General features: G+C 43.7%; 1 protein-coding gene across 4 annotated transcripts in view; it reads left to right on the forward strand.

Annotated features, from left to right (window-relative positions):
* The window catches only part of SIN3A (SIN3 transcription regulator family member A), a 66,049-nt gene that overhangs the window by 28,856 nt on the left and 20,099 nt on the right, over positions 1 to 17,094 (forward strand). For all 4 annotated transcript variants that reach the window (XM_079953167.1, XM_079953166.1, XM_079953168.1 and 1 more), the window contains exons 2-11: positions 1,812 to 2,033; positions 2,597 to 2,773; positions 5,565 to 5,671; positions 7,251 to 7,545; positions 8,119 to 8,367; positions 9,016 to 9,168; positions 9,697 to 9,855; positions 11,672 to 11,755; positions 12,477 to 12,595; positions 13,033 to 13,243. In XM_079953167.1, the coding sequence (XP_079809293.1) occupies positions 1,845 to 2,033; positions 2,597 to 2,773; positions 5,565 to 5,671; positions 7,251 to 7,545; positions 8,119 to 8,367; positions 9,016 to 9,168; positions 9,697 to 9,855; positions 11,672 to 11,755; positions 12,477 to 12,595; positions 13,033 to 13,243 (1,743 nt within the window). In that variant the 5' untranslated portion in view covers positions 1,812 to 1,844. The remainder of the gene's footprint in view (positions 1 to 1,811; positions 2,034 to 2,596; positions 2,774 to 5,564; positions 5,672 to 7,250; positions 7,546 to 8,118; positions 8,368 to 9,015; positions 9,169 to 9,696; positions 9,856 to 11,671; positions 11,756 to 12,476; positions 12,596 to 13,032; positions 13,244 to 17,094) is intronic.

Genomic DNA, 17,094 nt, shown 5'->3' on the forward strand with positions numbered 1-17,094 from the left:
CTTGCTGCAACCGTCCGCATCCCGCTGTTGCCCGTCACCACAAGGAGCAGCCCTCTACTTCCAGGGCTCAAAAGTCACTGCCTTGGCCCTAACAAAACTGGACCCAGGTGGCCTTTGCGGAGCTGCTAAAGCCCAGTGAGCTGGAGTGGCTGGCTGGCTGTGGGGAATCACTTGGCTTGTGCAGCACTTCTGGTGCCATGTTACCCTGCAGACCAGGTGATTCGCAGAGCAGTGCAGCAGCAAAAGAGGCATATATTTTGGTGCGCTGCTGCCCCGCAGACCAACTGACTGACGTGGCATTGCAGCTACACCAGTCAGGTGGAGATGTTAGGCACCAAACAATGGCGCCTGGACATCTCCACTGACTCGTTAAAGGCCGGTTGTCAGTTGCAAAATGTAACCAGCACCTGGCTAATTTTGAATGCTGAGTCCAAGTAGAATAAATATTCTTATATCTTGAAATAGATATGAGAACCATTTTTGTCTTGTTCTTGGTTCTGGTCCTGTGACAGTGAGTGAGATTTACCTGCTTTTTGAACCCAACTCTGCAGCATGAGGCAGAACGCCTTTCTATTCCTTCCTGGAGATGAGTTAGCAAAGTTTGCTGATGACACCAAGTTGTTCAGGGTAGTTTTGAACAAAAAGAGGCTGTAAATCGCTCCAAAGGGATCTCTCCAAACTGGGTGAATGAGTATTAAAATGATAAATCTGATGCAGTGTTAATAAGTGTAAGGGGATGCACGCAATTACATATATGCTATTGAGGGCTGAGCTGGTGGTGTCCTACCATTATAGGGTCATAGGGCCCAATGAAGATGTTGACCCAGGTTGTGGCAGCAGTAAAAATGGGGAATTATATTTTTGGGATCATCAGGGAAAGGATTGGAAACAGAACTGGAAATATCACAATGGCCTTATACAAGCCTATGGTGCAGCTGCACTTGAAATACTGTGTACAATCCTGGTTACCACAACTCTTAAAGGATATTATGATGCTGGAATTCAAATCCTTACTCAGCCATGAAATTCACTAGTTGTTATTGTCCCACACGTGCCTAAATTTCAGTCCCACTGTGCTCTCTGTATGATCTGTTTTGCTATGGCTCCTAGCTTTTATATCTCAGTTTCTAACACTGCAGACAACCCTTGTGAAGTAGAGTATTGCAAACAAAAACACTTTGCAAACAAAAACACTTAAGGAAGCTTTTAAAAAGCAGGTTAACCTGAGAAGTAGGTTAGGCTAAAAGAGTGATCTGCAAAGGCCATTCAGAAGAACTTTGCTAACTCAGCTTGGATTGAAACTGGTCTTTCTTCTGGTGGGGTGGGGTGGGGGTGGATTAGGATCTGCACAAGCAGATATGGTAGCATTTATCTTGTATATGGTGCTTTAGTTCTATAGTTTGGCATAACTGCACTCATGAAGCCATCCAGTTTCTGTCAAGTTTATCATGATACATTTAAGGTGAAACTAAAATGTAATATGTTTGTCCACCTATAAATCTTCAGTCTAGTCACATTATACCCTCTAAACTCGTGTTTCCCAAACTTTGGTCTCCAGCTGTGTTGGGACTACAATTCCCACCAACCCTGACCCCACTGGTCCTGCTCGTGAGGGATGATGAGAGTTGTAGTCTAAAAACAGCTGAGACCCAAGTTTGGGAAACACTGCTCTAAATTCCTACAAAGAGCAGCCTTTGTTTAAATGCATAACTAGAATCTTTGTTGTTTTGTCTCCTTGATTTTGAAATAAAATTTTTACTGTTAAGGTTGACAATTCATTGCTTCTATTTGTCCATTCCTCTTTCTAACAGGTTTTATAGTGCTTTCCTGAGCATGAATTCAGAATGAAGCGGCGACTGGATGAACAGGAGTCACCTGTGTACGCGTCACAGCAGAGACGTATCGCCAGCAACACAGAACCATTCCAACACCAGCATCGTGTTCTTGCTCCAGCACCTCCTGTATATGAATCTGTTTCGGAGACCATGCAATCTGCTACTGGGATACAGTACTCTGTAACACCCAGCTACCAGGTAGAATTGCTGTCATGTTTTTTAAACTTATGTCCTCTCAGGAAGTTCATCAATCTTCATTGCTCTGTGGGCAAACAATAACATAACAATAAAGAGCATGTTTTCTCTCTCATCCACCTCCCAGTGTGTGAGACTCGAGCCTCCTTGCCCTTGGAAGTAGATACAGTCTTGAGGCCCATCATTTAACAGTGCAATCCTCAGCGTGTTTGTTTGGAAGTAAATCTCATGGTCAAGCTGGTACTGTCAGTAATGGGGATGGGTGTATCAGTTTAAATAGGTGACAGGGTTCTAGCCGTGCTCTTCCTGTGCCCAACTGTGGGGACTCTGCACAGGGATGCATCATTGTTGTTCAGACATGTCACTCCAGGCCAGGCTTAGCTTTCTCAAAGGAGCACTTGAAAGCAAAGCTCTAGGCTGGACAACCAAAGATGCTTCAGCAATATGAGTTCATTTTTTGCCACAGAGTCATCATTCCCAGGTGACCTCCAGAGCAATTGTTTGGAGATACCCATGCTGGCATAAGGCTTAACCCTAGTGGCTTGTCTTTATTCTCTCCTTCCCAGGTGTCCACTGTGCCGCAGAGCTCCAGCAGTCATGGGCCCACTCTCGCAACTGCCCATAGTGGGCATCACCATCCCAACCCACCCCAGCCTCATGGCAGCCAAGTGGTGCAGAGTCATGCTCACCCAACTCCCCCTGCAGCACCAGTGCAGGGGCAGCAACAGTTCCAGAGGCTGAAGGTAAGGTCTGAGGTAGATTAACTTGGTTTCATTTAACCTTTCTTCAGAGAAGCACAGACTGCTTGGGGAAATGAGAAAGTTACTCTGTTAGCTCAAGTGGATATCCACTTACTTGGTTGCAAGTTGCTTTGGGTTGCCGTTGGCAACATAAAGCGATTAACATATTGTATAAATATATAAAATAAAGTGTTGTATGGCTGCGGGCTTTTAGAACTTTTAGGTCAGGGGTCAGCAAACTTTTTCAGCAGGGGGCCGGTCCACTGTCCCTTAGACCTTGTGGGGGGCCGGACTGTATTTTGAGGGGGGAAATGAACGAATTCCCATGGCCCAAAAATAACCCAGAGATGCATTTTAAATAAAAGCGCACATTCTACTCATGTAAAAACACGCTGATTCCTGGACCGTCCGTGGGCCAGATTTAGAAGGCGATTGGGCCGGATCTGGGCCCCGGGCCTTAGTTTGCCTACCCATGAAGTAGGAGAATCCTGGTTTTATCTAGGGGAGGTTTTATCTAGGGGATGGTATGCAGTTTTTGTATGAGTCTTTGCTAGCAGCTTTTGGAATAACTAGTCAAGGTTTGTTTTTGTGCCTTGCTGCAAACCTGACCAGATAAGCTATAGTGGTGTACATTGAGGAATAGTAGAAATAAGATACATACCCTGTTTTATCCATAGTTTAGTAACACTGAAGAACTTCAACTGTACTGTTATGGCTTTCTCTCTTCTTCTTACATTGCTGTTAATCTAACTGCATGGATCTCATATCTTGGCTGTTAAAAGGTTTCTTTCCCACTGCCACCCCTACATAAAGGTCAGCAACAGAGGGGGAGGCAGAAGTCAAACAGCCTTTAAGTCAGTGATGGAGGGCCTGTGACACCCCCTCCCCCAAGTTCTTGTTGGACTCCGGTTCACATCAGCCTTAGTCTCCACACTAGTGGTCAGGCATAATGGGAGTTGTATGTCAGAAACAATTGGATGGCCACAGGTTCCCAATCTTTTGGTTAAGGCCACTTGCTGTCCCACTAAAATTTTGTGCAGGCCTAGGACGTTTTGATTTCTTGCGTGCTCACCTGGACAAATTATTGTATTTATATACCACATTTTTCTTTCAACAAGCTCAAGGTGGTGTACATGGTTTTCTGCCTCCCTATTTCACCCTCACAACAACCCTGTGAGGTAGGTTAGGTTAGGAGATGGTGTTGGGCCCAAGGTCTCCCAGGGAGCTTTATGGTTGTCGTCCTTGGCCAAGGAGGGCATGTCCCTGACAAGGGGATGTGTGAACTCTGATAGCCTCTGATCATCTCTTCTATAGGTTGTTTTGTTACGCTGTATTCAATACTAGTACTACTCAAAGTAAACCCTCTGAAATTAATGAACTTAAGACAGTCCTTTTCATTAACTTTTATTCTGAGTAAGGCTGACTTTACATACATCCCATTTCTTATATGTATGTAAATATCTACTTTTGGGGGGTGTTTCTTTGTCCTGTACTTGTTTTCTGCTGCAGCATGTGCTGTTGCCACTGTCAGGCGCAGTGAGTATTACTTTGTGAAAGTATCTCTGGTATAGCTCTTGGCTGCGGCCAGGAAATGGCCTGCAGGGGGTGGGGAGAGAAGCCCTCTGAGGCGTGTTTCTCCATTTTTTAAAAGGAATTTGCCAACCGGCAATTGTGCCTTGGTTGTCGAACAAAAAAGTGAACAAAAGTTTCTATCATTGAACTCAGGAAAACTGTTACGTAAGTCTGAGAAAAGAGCACATGCATAGCCCAGCTGTTGCAGAAAAAAAAACCTTTAAAAAACAGGTTTTCACTCAGGCTGAAATATTGCTTAAATAACCAGCCTGAAGAGTGGCTGTGGTACAGTATATTGTTTTTCTGCACAGCACCCTGCTTATGAAGGGTTTGCAGTTTCAGGCTTGTCCACTAGACATTTGTTTTAAAAGCCTGCTTGGAAGCCCTGGATCCATCACTCTTCTGGGTCTGTGGAAATAGACGCTCTTATCCAACCCTTTGTAATTTGTAAATTTCCCCAGAAAGCAGCAGCAAAATGCACATCACAAAACGGCCACACCCATCACAACGTAAAACAAGAAAGTAGTGTCAGGTCCCTTACTGTGCCCCTCCTTGGAACTTTGCTTTGGGCTGCAGTAGCACTACTCACTTCTTGAGAGGACTGTTGTGTTGCATGACAAGAGATGTGAAGCTCCAGAAAGGCCACCCCCCCAAAAAAAAAAAAATGGTAGAAGTGCGGGACAGACTATTCTCCTCCACTCTTCCCAGTTCTCTGTTTTCCCCCAGGCCTTTATATCTCTTATGTACAGTGGTGCCCCGCAAGACCAATGCCTCGCAAGACGAAAAACCCGCTAGACGAAAGGGTTTTCCGTTTTTCGAGGCGCTTCGCAAGATGAATTTCCCTATGGGCTTGCTTCGCAAGACGAAAACGTCTTGTGAGTCTTGTGATTTTTTTCGCTTTTTTCTCCCTTTTTCTAAGCCGCTTGGCCGCTAAGCCGCTAATAGTGCTAATCCGCTAATAGGGTTGCTTCGCAAGACAAAAAAACCGCAAGACGAAGAGACTCGCGGAACGGATTCTTTTCGTCTTGCGAGGCACCACTCTACGGCTGGGCTTCACAGAAGAGAGAGCTATACACAGTGCTGAATTGCTTTCTGGTGGAAGAATAAGTTTTGCTTAACTGCTCTTTTGTATCTCAGGGGTTGCATTCCCTGTGCATGTGCAAGAATGGAGATAAAATGGTGACAGAAAGACATGTTCCTAAGTTGCTTTTGTTGGTCCTAGGTGGAAGATGCCCTCTCCTACCTTGACCAAGTGAAGCTGCAATTTGGCAGCCAGCCTCAAGTCTACAACGACTTCTTGGACATCATGAAGGAGTTTAAATCTCAAAGGTGCGAACCTGCTGTGTGCTTTATTTTAACTGATGCTTCTTTGGGCCATGTAGTATTTCACTAGTAAGGTCAAAATCAAATACCTGACAATATCACACATTTGAATCTTTCCCTTTGTCTGCCCTAAATTCACCACAGTCCTATCTTGCCTGCTGTTTTTTTCTTGTGCGTAGCCAAACTTCCTTTTTTAGCCCCTGATCTGGTTAAAACCCCTCATGCCTAACACCCCCATCTATAGTGGTCCCCCAAAAAGCAAAGTTTGCTCTTAAGTATGCCTTATCCAAGGTCCAAATCATAGTCTGGATGGGCTTGATATAGCAAAGTTGCTGAAACTGGTAGGGCCTGAGCATGCTTAGTGTCTTGATAGGAGGCTGGAAGAGAATCAATAGCAGCCATAGGAAAACACAAGTAAAATGTGAAAAAGTGGCTGCATCACTAGATATGGTTCTCAATGTATTTTGAGAAAACTCCTCTTTCCAGGAGAGGCTTTTATGCTTCATGTTCACTTCTGCAGCTGCCTTTTTTTGCTTTTGAAGACTCACTTGGAACCTGTCTCATCGACTTCCACTGTGGAAGAAATGCACGTAACAAAATTAAGAAGTCCATGATTTACTTTCTGATGTTGCACTTTAAAAAGAAAAAAAAATGAATTTTTATTAGATTTTTTAATATACCCAAAGAAAAATAAAGCAAACAGGAGTTGCCAAAGTATCAAAATAAAAAGGAAATGATAAATACTACCAACAGCCACTTAACTTGTCATTGCAGATTTGATACTTGTATAAAGATTGTTTCTTGGGGGAAGGGGAAAGAAGTAGATGCTTTTGGGGGGGGGGCAGAAAAAGAAAACACAATCCCTGAGAACTCTTTTTTCTCACCCCCTCCCCCATGAGATTTAGAATCTTGAGTTTTAGCAATAGATTATCAGACAAACTTGTCCTGTTCACCTTTTTGCTTATTGTGAAATGCCCATGCCTATATATTTTCTTTATTTACATTAAATATTATCTGCCTTTCATTAAAAAAAATTCCAAAGTGTTAATAAAATCAATTCATAAAACAAATAAATTCATTTGTAACCAGCAAATAAGCATTAAAAATAAATTCTTAAAAAGCTAAAAACAGAACAAACAATTCCAAAACCCATCTACAGTCTAAATGCCTGGACAAATAGGACGGTCTTCATCAGGCTCTGACAGCTTGTGATGTCATGCCAGGTGGGCCTCCTGATGAGGGGCATTCCACAGTTGAGGTGACACCATAGGTAAGGCGCTCTTCTTTATAGAAGCATGACATATTTCTGCTAAAGAGGGTAGTTGAAGCAGAACCATTCCAGAAGTTCTTCAGGCGTGGGCAGGCTGGAAAGGAAAGAGGTGCTTGTTCAAGAATTTGGTTACTTTTATTTCCCCAAGCAGCATGTTTTGTTGGCAGCTTGCCTGCCTTATTTTCTGCTAGTAGCTATAATGGGGGATGTGTGTTAACAACATTCTCTAAATGTAGTGCTATGCGTGTCTGAAATGTGTCAAATCCACAGAGGAGACCTGATCTCTCTCTTCCTCCTTGTCTTTTGATTTCACAGCATTGATACTCCAGGAGTGATTAGCCGGGTGTCTCAGCTGTTCAAAGGCCATCCTGATTTGATTATGGGTTTCAACACTTTCTTGCCTCCTGGCTACAAAATTGAAGTGCAGACTAATGACATGGTGAATGTAACGACACCAGGGCAGGTTCATCAGATCCCGACCCACGGCCTCCAGCCCCAGCCTCAGCCCCAGCCCCAGCCCCAGCATCAGCATCAGTCTCAGCCATCAGCACAGTCTGCCCCAGCCCCGGCACAGCCAGCACCACAGCCGACACCTGCCAAGATCAGCAAGGTAACCTCAAATGAAACAGGTAGCCTCTAGCTTAGAAGTAGGGACACCTGTGGTTTCCGGACAGAGAAGGCCCCCTCAAGGGAGAAAGTGAGGTTGATTTGGGGTTTTGTCAAGGAGGCATGTTGCCAAAGTGGAGAGTCAGAGACAGATAGCTGACTTTCGGGGCACAATCCACCAACACATTCTGTGCAAGAATCACTGCACGAGCACAATATCTGTTTGGAATTTCCCTCTTCAGGCACAAAAATTTCTGGGCCAACCAAGCTTTGCAGCTCTGCTTTGTTAGCATACCATAGTTGGTGTTGTGTAAATGATCTAGCTAGGTGGATTCACAAGGGAATAGCACTGCCTTTGGGAAAGAAGTTGAAGTAGATGAGCGTCTCGTTCCTTTCATCTCTATATTGCTGCATGGTTATTCTGGGCAAGCTCTGTATCCTGAGGTAATAATAAGTTTTGCTGTTTGTTTTGCTTTTGAGCATAGTCACGCAGCACTCTGGAGGGCTCACTAAGGGCTCACTCAATACGTGGCTGTTCAGGAACCAGTGTAACCCAGTGTCTGCTTTTCATTCCCAGCCATCCCAGCTACAGACACATACACCAACCAGCCAGCAGACTCCCCCAATCCCCTATGCATCCCCTCGCTCTCCACCAGTCCAGCCCCATGCACCTGTGACAATCTCTCTTGGATCCACACCATCCCTCCAGAATAACCAGCCGGTTGAGTTTAATCATGCAATCAACTACGTCAATAAGATCAAGAATCGTTTCCAGGGACAGCCAGACATTTACAAGGCTTTCTTGGAGATCCTCCATACCTATCAGGTGAGTGAGCAACTGCACAAGTCTTAATGACACCTTTTTCCTGTTCAATATTCACTTTTATATAGAAGAAAAGAGTGGCTTGTCAAGCAAAGCAGGAAAAGATGATTACTGGGTGCAGTGCTATTTTTCTAGAAAAAGAGGTACCGGAACTCACCCTGAACACCTCCCTTGTTCTCTTATAATGGCAATGGCGCCCACCTGAGAGGTGCCAGAACTCAGTTCCGGCAAGTTCTGCCTAAAAAAAGCCCTGACTGGGTGAAGCATAACAAGTAGTAAATCCCCAGCCAGTTGACACTAGCTCAGTTTTGCTTCAAACCTACCTGCTTCAAACCTTCAAAGTTCCTACCTGCAGAGCAGGAAATTTTCTCCAGAGATGCTGTTTAAAAGCCATCATTAATGGAGATGAGTCATACAAAGGGTGCAACACTTGTAGAACAGCCAGATGTGCCTCTCAAGTGTCTGGCCCTCCGTGGAATCCTTCCAGGGGCAGGAAGGAAACTTCTTCAGTGTCCTTTTTATCTTGTCATCTGATGCCTTTCTCTTGAGCTCTCATGCTAGGTGTTGTGGATTTTCTTTAAAGAACCAGGAGAATGAAACTGGTTAGAACAGCTGCTCTGAGCTCTTCCTTTCTCTTCCATCTCATGACAGAAAGAGCAGCGGAATGCCAAGGAAGCAGGAGGCAACTACACACCGGCACTGACTGAGCAGGAGGTCTATGCCCAGGTGGCCCGTCTTTTCAAGAACCAGGAAGATCTGCTCTCGGAGTTTGGGCAGTTCCTGCCAGATGCAAACAGCTCTGTGGTGAGTTTGCTCCTAATGTTGTTACTTACAGGGCACCTTGAAGGAGAGCATTGCTTATCCTGTTCTGCTTACTCCTTATGGCATAGTGTAACTTTTGAAGTACTGGGATATGGATTAATGAGGTGGGGATATTTAATTATAATAATTAAATAAATAAAATAGATTGGACTTCAGAGCAAGAGTTCCTAATTTGGGTTTCTATTGAAGACAGGAGTGCCTAGTGTGCTCTGGTCCATGGGGTCACGAAGAGTCGGACACGACTAAACAACAAATTGTCTTATGATTCCCTTTTAGAGTATCACAGGCAAAGAGCCAATTTTCTTAATTTCCTTTCTGGAAAGGATATACTTTGCGTGAGTCCTGTTCTCTTCGCCCGCCCCCCCCTGCCCCCCCCCCAGTTAACAAGGCCATTTTAATATCAAGTTCCTTGAGCTCTAGAGCTTTGCCTGGGTGATTACAATTAAATACATTTGCCTGTATGAGATACTGGGATCAATAAATGTATTTGTACATTGTTGTTTAAACAAGCTTTTAAGCAAGACAACTGCAGAGAAAGTGGAGTCTGTGAGAAATGACCATGGGGGCACAGTCAAGAAGCCCCAACTTAACAGCAAGCAGCAAAGACCTAATCAGAATGGCTGTCAGATCCGGCGGCATGCCACAACTGGGACAGCTCCTCCAGTGAAGGTGAGCATTGATCATCATCTTCATCAATAGGCTGATACCAGATACTGCAATGGTCTGTTGCAATGAAAGCAACAGAGTCCCTTGTGACCCTTAAATGTTGTATTGTGGCCTAAGCTTCTGTGGACTAGAGGCTACTGGATCAGATGCATGAAGGTGTTTCATTAGTTGGTAGATGCACATATTTATGTTTGAAAACAGTAGGATTGGGCTGGAGGAGGAGACCATGAAGAAGGTCACAGAAGGTCTGCTGCATTTCTGCATAAAGCCCAAAGCAAGAACAGAGTGAGCTGTTAGTGGGACAGCGGTCCCTAGAATCATAGAATCATAGAGTTGGAAGAGACCACAAGGGCCATCGAGTCCAACCCCCTGCCAAGCAGGAAACACCATCAGAGCACTCCTGACATATGGTTGTCAAGCCTCTGCTTAAAGACCTCCAAAGAAGGAGACTCCACCACACTCCTTGGCAGCAAATTCCACTGTCGAACAGCTCTTACTGTCAGGAAGTTCTTCCTAATGTTTAGGTGGAATCTTCTTTCTTGTAGTTTAGAGCCATTGCTCCGTGTCCGCTTCTCTGGAGCAGCAGAAAACAACCTTTCTCCCTCCTCTATGTGACATCCTTTTATATATTTGAACATGGCTATCATATCACCCCTTAACCTCCTCTTCTCCAGGCTAAGCATGCCCAGCTCCCTTAGCCCTTCCTCATAAGGCATCGTTTCCAGGCCTTTGACCATTTTGGTTGCCCTCCTCTGGACACGTTCCAGTTTGTCAGTGTCCTTCTTGAACTGTGGTGCCCAGAACTGGACACAGTACTCCAGGTGAGGTCTGACCAGAGCAGAATACAGTGGCACTATTACTTCCCTTGATCTAGATGCTATACTCCTATTGATGCAGCCCAGAATTGCATTGGCTTTTTTAGCTGTCGCGTCACACTGTTGGCTCATGTCAAGTTTGTGGTCAACCAAGACTCCTAGATCCTTTTCACATGTACTGCTCTCAAGCCAGGTGTCACCCATCTTGTATTTGTGCCTCTCATTTTTTTTGCCCAAGTGCAATACTTTACATTTCTCCCTGTTAAAATTCATCTTGTTTGTTTTGGCCCAGTTCTCTAATCTGTCAAGGTCGTTTTGATTGACTGTATGCTTAGTTTGATTGACTGTATGCTTGATTGACTGTATGCTTAGTTGTAAGTTACAAATGGGCTCATTTTAGCTGGAAAATCATTTGTTCATCAGAGCCTATCAGAGCTTTTGAATCATTGTCTTCCTAATATTTATTTATTACAATAACATTTCAGGATGCAAATTCTTCTGAAGGGAATGGAGGGGCTGTGCTGCTCTAGGAGAAAAAACTCTTAAGCAGGGAGTTAACCTTGGTGAGAGTGAGGGAACAGCCAGTAAAGGTGTCCCATGGCATCTGGGAGCCCTTGTGTGAGGAGACCTGGGATGGGATGCCAGCAAATAAGGAAGGTTGTTGAACTCTTGTTGATCAATTAACTTGTTGCAAATGAAACAGTGTTTGTAATTCACCATTCGTATTTTAATGCTTTGCCTTTCCAAGCTGATAATGAAAACCCAGGGAAGAGTTAGTAGTATGTTTCTACTGACTGGTTTTCTTACATGCCTACTTCATATGCCTTCAGTAACCATTGTTTAACTCTACCAAAACAACAGTAATGTATACCATTCTCCACTTCTCTGGCTTCTCTGCAGCAGCTTAGCAAAACTAAAATATTTTGCAATAGGCATCAGCCCAAGTATTATCTTTCGGCTCTGGTTTTTGAAACTCTTTTGCGGCTCATTCTCTCTTTCTGCAGAAGAAACCAAAGCTGCTCAGTTTGAAGGACCCTTCAGTGGTAGAAGCTGGAAAACATGGGACAGAGTCTCTGTTCTTTGACAAGGTGAGGCTTTGGATGACATCTGCTGAAGCAGCCATTGGTTTTCAAACAGCCCTAGCACTTTCTTTTATTTGAGTCCTACTCCCAGATCAGTGTGCATTAGGAAAGCAGCCTTAAGCCTCCCAGATGTTACCTGTCTGTCAGTCTCAGCATCTAACATGGGGGGGGGTTGACCTTCTCACACAACTTCTGCATCACTGCCCCTTTTCACACCTCAGCCGGCTGTATATTTCTCCTGACTAGGTGAGATCTCTGATTTCTAGATACCTTTTGAAGCCACTGTTTCAGAGACTAAATGACATTTTGAAAATTTGCAAAACCCCAGCAAATTTTGAAAAAAGTACCCTTCTGTACAAAAGTAGCAGTGAACTAGGCGGCTTTGCATTATAATTTTCAGCAATGAAAACAATTACAACTATCAAAAAGAATGTAAAATGTGTAAAAACAAATTCAGATGCATATGAACAACATTTTCATTTGTCAGGTACTAAGATTAACCAGCTTTAAAACCGCATAATAATAATCTACCAAAGTGGATTCAAGGCTTGTTTAAATTGGAGCATTAGCTCTTAAATCAGTAAAATTTTATATAGGTGTTTATTCCATTTATGAATTGTTTCTCATGTTGCATCCCAAAGAGATGGTGTTAAGTACAGTGTATTGACGGTGTTGTCATTCATTTTTCTCAACAATTTGCTAACCATATTTTTCCTTCCCCCACAAGGTTCGGAAAGCTCTGCGAAGCACAGAAGCATATGAGAATTTCCTCCGTTGCCTGGTCATTTTTAATCAGGAGGTGATATCCCGAGCTGAGCTTGTGCAGTTAGTTTCTCCATTTTTGGGGTAAGTGAAATAAATGATATTTGGCTCCATGATTCATTGCCAGCTGTTTGTACATTGGGGTGCTTGACAAAGGAGATGAATTTACTGGCTGCATTGAGTCAACTTGATTTGGAAAGTTGGGAATTAGCAGCAGTGAACATTGGGCTCACTTGCTCCCTCCCCTGCTTTCCTTCTTCCTCCAATTGCAAGGCAAAGAGATTAGATGCTTCTGCTTCTGGTTGGTTGCAAACCATAGTTGTGGTGCTGAATCCACACAGCAAAATGTGGCATGCTTAAACCACAATTCCAAACAAGAATAAGTTATGGCAATGCAGTTTGTCCTTTTTTGTGTCCTAAATGTGTAAATCATTTAGACAAAAGACTTAGATAATCTTCCTGCAACCATTGAGTTCTATAATCTTTTCTCTTTCCTCTCCCATTTCCCCCCCTCTTTTTAGGAAATTCCCAGAGCTGTTCACTTGGTTTAAAAACTTTCTGGGCTACAAAGAGTCTGCACACATGGAAACTTTCCCTAAGGAACGGGCTACAGAAGGGATAGCAATGGAAATAGACTACGCTTCTTGTAAGAGACTTGGCTCTAGCTACAGAGCCTTGCCGAAGAGCTACCAGCAGCCCAAGTGCACTGGTCGGACTCCGTTGTGTAAGGAGGTAAGGCAGCATTCTTCATATTGAAGTAAATGGTGCTAGTGGAAAATAGGAAGGTGCTGTGCATCAGCTTGGACAGTTGCCTAGCCCAGGAGAGTCTGCTCTGTCTGGCAGTGGCTCTCTATCGTCTCAGGGAAAGATCTTTCCCATCATTTGCTGCAGCATAATAAATTGGAGGTGCCTGGGACATTCCTTTAAGCCATGTGTGCTACCACTGTTCTGTCGTTCTTTCCTTGGATGAGGTTCAGAGGAAGAGCCCTTGGAATGACAGTACCCTGAGACTTAAGTAGGCAGGAGGAAAATGGCGCAACTTTGGCCAAAATGACTGAAGTCATAAGCTTTCTTTCTTTTTGCAAAAATAAGAGGAAAAGAAGAAACAGCAGCTAGCACCAACAATTAAAGTATTCTGTCAATCCTGACTTAAATGTATAAATTAATGTAGGCAGTCCATATGTCCGAATAAATATCCAGATTATTATAAAATGTACATAATTTCTTTTCCAATTAATTTCATTTTAATTTTCACAATTTTCACAAATTAACATCAAATTTTACACCAAATTTCTACACATTTTAAAAGTTGACTCCTCACCCTTCTTCCCTGGTGTTTGTATTCCCACCCATTCCTGCAGCAATTATGCCTTTATCTATTCCACATTCCCTTCATTACAAATTTATCATTCATCTTCTGCTGCTCATATTTTAATCCTGCCTGCAATTCCATTTAACTATGATATTTCCCAAATTGTCCAAATAAGGATCTCATTCTTCCACAAAAGATTTCTCATTAGATCTCTTCTTTTGCTGTCACCTCCCACATGGACAAGAATGCCTTCTACTTTAAGCCAAATTAATCAAATTTATAAGGAAGCCAGCTGCTTACATGTTCGCTTCTGAGGCTTTTCGGCAGTGGAGTCAGCAGAGATGTCCATCCACCCCTTGCCTCTCCTGCCTGTATCAGAGTCCTTTGACTCTGGCAGGGAGAGGGAGCAAACAGTGCTTGTGGCATAATTTGCCACCCTGGTACCACCAGAGTGTTTGAGGAATGCATTTGCCTTTTCTGCCCCCTATATTCTCCACCCAAGTCTCCCTGATCTTTGAGATAAGCTCTCATGGTCACTACTCAACTTGGGAGTCAGCTGTACATTATTTCAAGCACCCAGGATGTGAGCAGGCTCAAATGGGGAATATATTGTATACGGTCCCTGATGCCAGGAGCCGTGAACCGGTGGCCCTCTAGGATTTGGATTGCAACTCCCATCATGCTCTGAACTAGTGTCCTGCACACTAACCAGCACATCATGCTAGCTCCCAAAAGTCTGAGGCAATGGGAGTTGTTATCCCACAAATAGCAACCCTCCCTGCCTTAAATACAGTGGTACCTCAGGTTAAGAACTTAGTTCATTCCAGAGGTCCGTTCTTAACCTGAGGTACCACTTTAGCTAATGGGGCCTCCCGCCACTGCCACACGATTTCTGTTCTCATCCTGAAGCAAATTTCTTACCCCGAGGTACTATTTCTGGGTTAGCAGAGTCTGTAACCTGAAGCGTCTATAACCTGAGGTACCATTGTAGTCTTCATTCGCTCAAAGGGTACTGTAGTGACAAATGCCTCAAGAGTTACACCTCACAGTTGATAAATCATATGATGTCACTTCCGGTTGGTCGCCCGATAATGGCAGTCGGGAGCTCTTTCGGCTGAAAGAGCCCCAGCGCTTTGAAATTGGGGAGACCTTGAGAGCGTTGTGGTTCTCCATTAAAAACCTCAGATCAAGCGTTCTGAGGACCTGGTGTTCCGGCGGGTGCCTTCCAGCCACTCCCCTGCTCCCCGGTAAGCTCGTAAGAGCCCCGAAAGCAAGCGGGTTTGGAGACACGGCACAGCGGAAACGACCGCTTCCTTCAAAGCAGCGAAGCTCCAAGACTGGTGATCGTGAGCGGCCAGTTCCTTCAGGGGAAAAAAAAAGACTTAAAAATTTGGAACTGTAAGTAACTACAATAAATAATTTGAAAAGAATTTGGAAGAGAAGGGAGACTTAAAAATGGAGGTCGGTCCTATTTTGTTGGAGAAAGAGAGAATTGGCGTACAAAGACCAAAGCCCTAATGAAGTGAAAAGTTTTTAAAACTTTGCAAGCAATTTTACTCCCCCTCCTCGAGGGGGTAATTGTGTTTAAGACTTTAACCTAGGAAGATTGTGAATTTGATTGAGACTTCCCCATTCTGCAGCAGACCACCCAGGAGGGAAGACTAGTCTCCATTGTGATGTCACAATGGAAGAGGAAGCATTCAGTCTCCGTTTCCACTGACTTTGTTACAAACTTTCCGGAGCTGCCTGGCTATACTTTAAATTGATAAAAAGTGTCTTCTTCCCTCAGAACAAAGGGGAGCTCCAGAGATTTTTCTTTCTGCCACCCTGGCTTTTGGTTTTCATCCTGTTTGAAAGAACAGGGACACAGCCTCTGGGCCGGCTGCAGTGGGACTGGTGGAGGGAAATTGTTATTTTCCACCACTGCGCCAGACTGTGGGACTGACCTTGACATTCCTAAGCTATTATGCGCCCAGAAAAAACAAGACGTGGCTCTAAAGCCCAGCAATTTGAGAAGTCGGTGATTGCAATCTTGAGTGGCATTAGAGAAGGTTTTAATCGTAATACAGCAAGTATTGATAAATTGGAGAAAAGATTTGAGCTTTTAAGCACTGACTTAAAGGAAGTAAAAGTTGAGATAACCACGCATGACACAAGGATGGCACAGCTGGAGACAGAGTGCCAGATTTGGAATAGATGTGATATGAAAATGCCAATGCAATTGCCTTTCTGCAGTTGAAGGGAAAAGAATTGCATTTGAGATTGAGGGGGGGGTCCCTTTTTTGGAAGAGGAAAAACTCAATGAGTCTCTGATAGGATTTTTTGTGGAATGCTGGGACCTCAAAAAAGAGGAAGTGGAAGCTTGGATAGAGAAAGCTTATAGATTTGGACCAAAAAAGGATACAAAAGTAACTTATGATTGTATAGTGGTCTTTAAGACCAAGGAGCAAAGGGATATCATTCTGGGACACCACTACAGAAAAGGCCTAAAAATCCAGGATAAATCTGTGGTGCTCTTTAAAGAGATCCCACGCCAATTTTTGAACCTGAGATCCCAATATACGGATTTGACAAACATCTTGAGGAGGAAGAACATCTTTTTTAGGTGGGAATTTCCAGAGGGCCTATCCTTCAAATTTGAAGGAAGAAAGCAAAAGATAAAGACTGTTGGAGAAAAGGACATATTCTTGCAAATGCACTCGGTGGAACTTGGATTACAGAGCCCACTGCTGTTGGGAGCGGAGGTTACACCCTCTTAATTTGACATCATGGCATGGCGCTGAGAATTTATTCATGGAACATAAATGGTTTGAACTCTTCTCAGAAAAGGAGTCAAATTTATCATGTTTTGGAAAAACAGAATTTGGATATAATTTGTTTACAGGAAACCCACATCACAAGACTACATAGAAAAATGTTAATAAGCATGTCAGCGCTTCCTGACAGTAAAAGCTGTTCAACAGTGGAATTTGCTGCCAAGGAGTGTGGTGGAGTCTCCTTCTTTGGAGGTCTTTAAGCAGAGGCTTGACAACCTTATGCCAGGAGTGCTCTGATGGTGTTTCTTGCTTGGCAGGGGGTTGGACTCAATGGCCCTTGTGGTCTCTTCCAACTCTATGATGCTATGATCTATGAAAAGATTGGGACAATAATTTATTTCTTCTGACAAAGTTAAAAAAAGAGGAGTGGTTTTCTATATTAAGGAAAAATGGAATAAAAAATTGGCATTTAAAGATGAGGAAGGAAGACACATAGCAGTTGAAATTACAGCACA

The sequence above is a fragment of the Podarcis cretensis genome (genome assembly GCF_951804945.1).
Source record: "Podarcis cretensis genome assembly, chromosome: 14".
Lineage (NCBI taxonomy): Eukaryota > Metazoa > Chordata > Lepidosauria > Squamata > Lacertidae > Podarcis > Podarcis cretensis.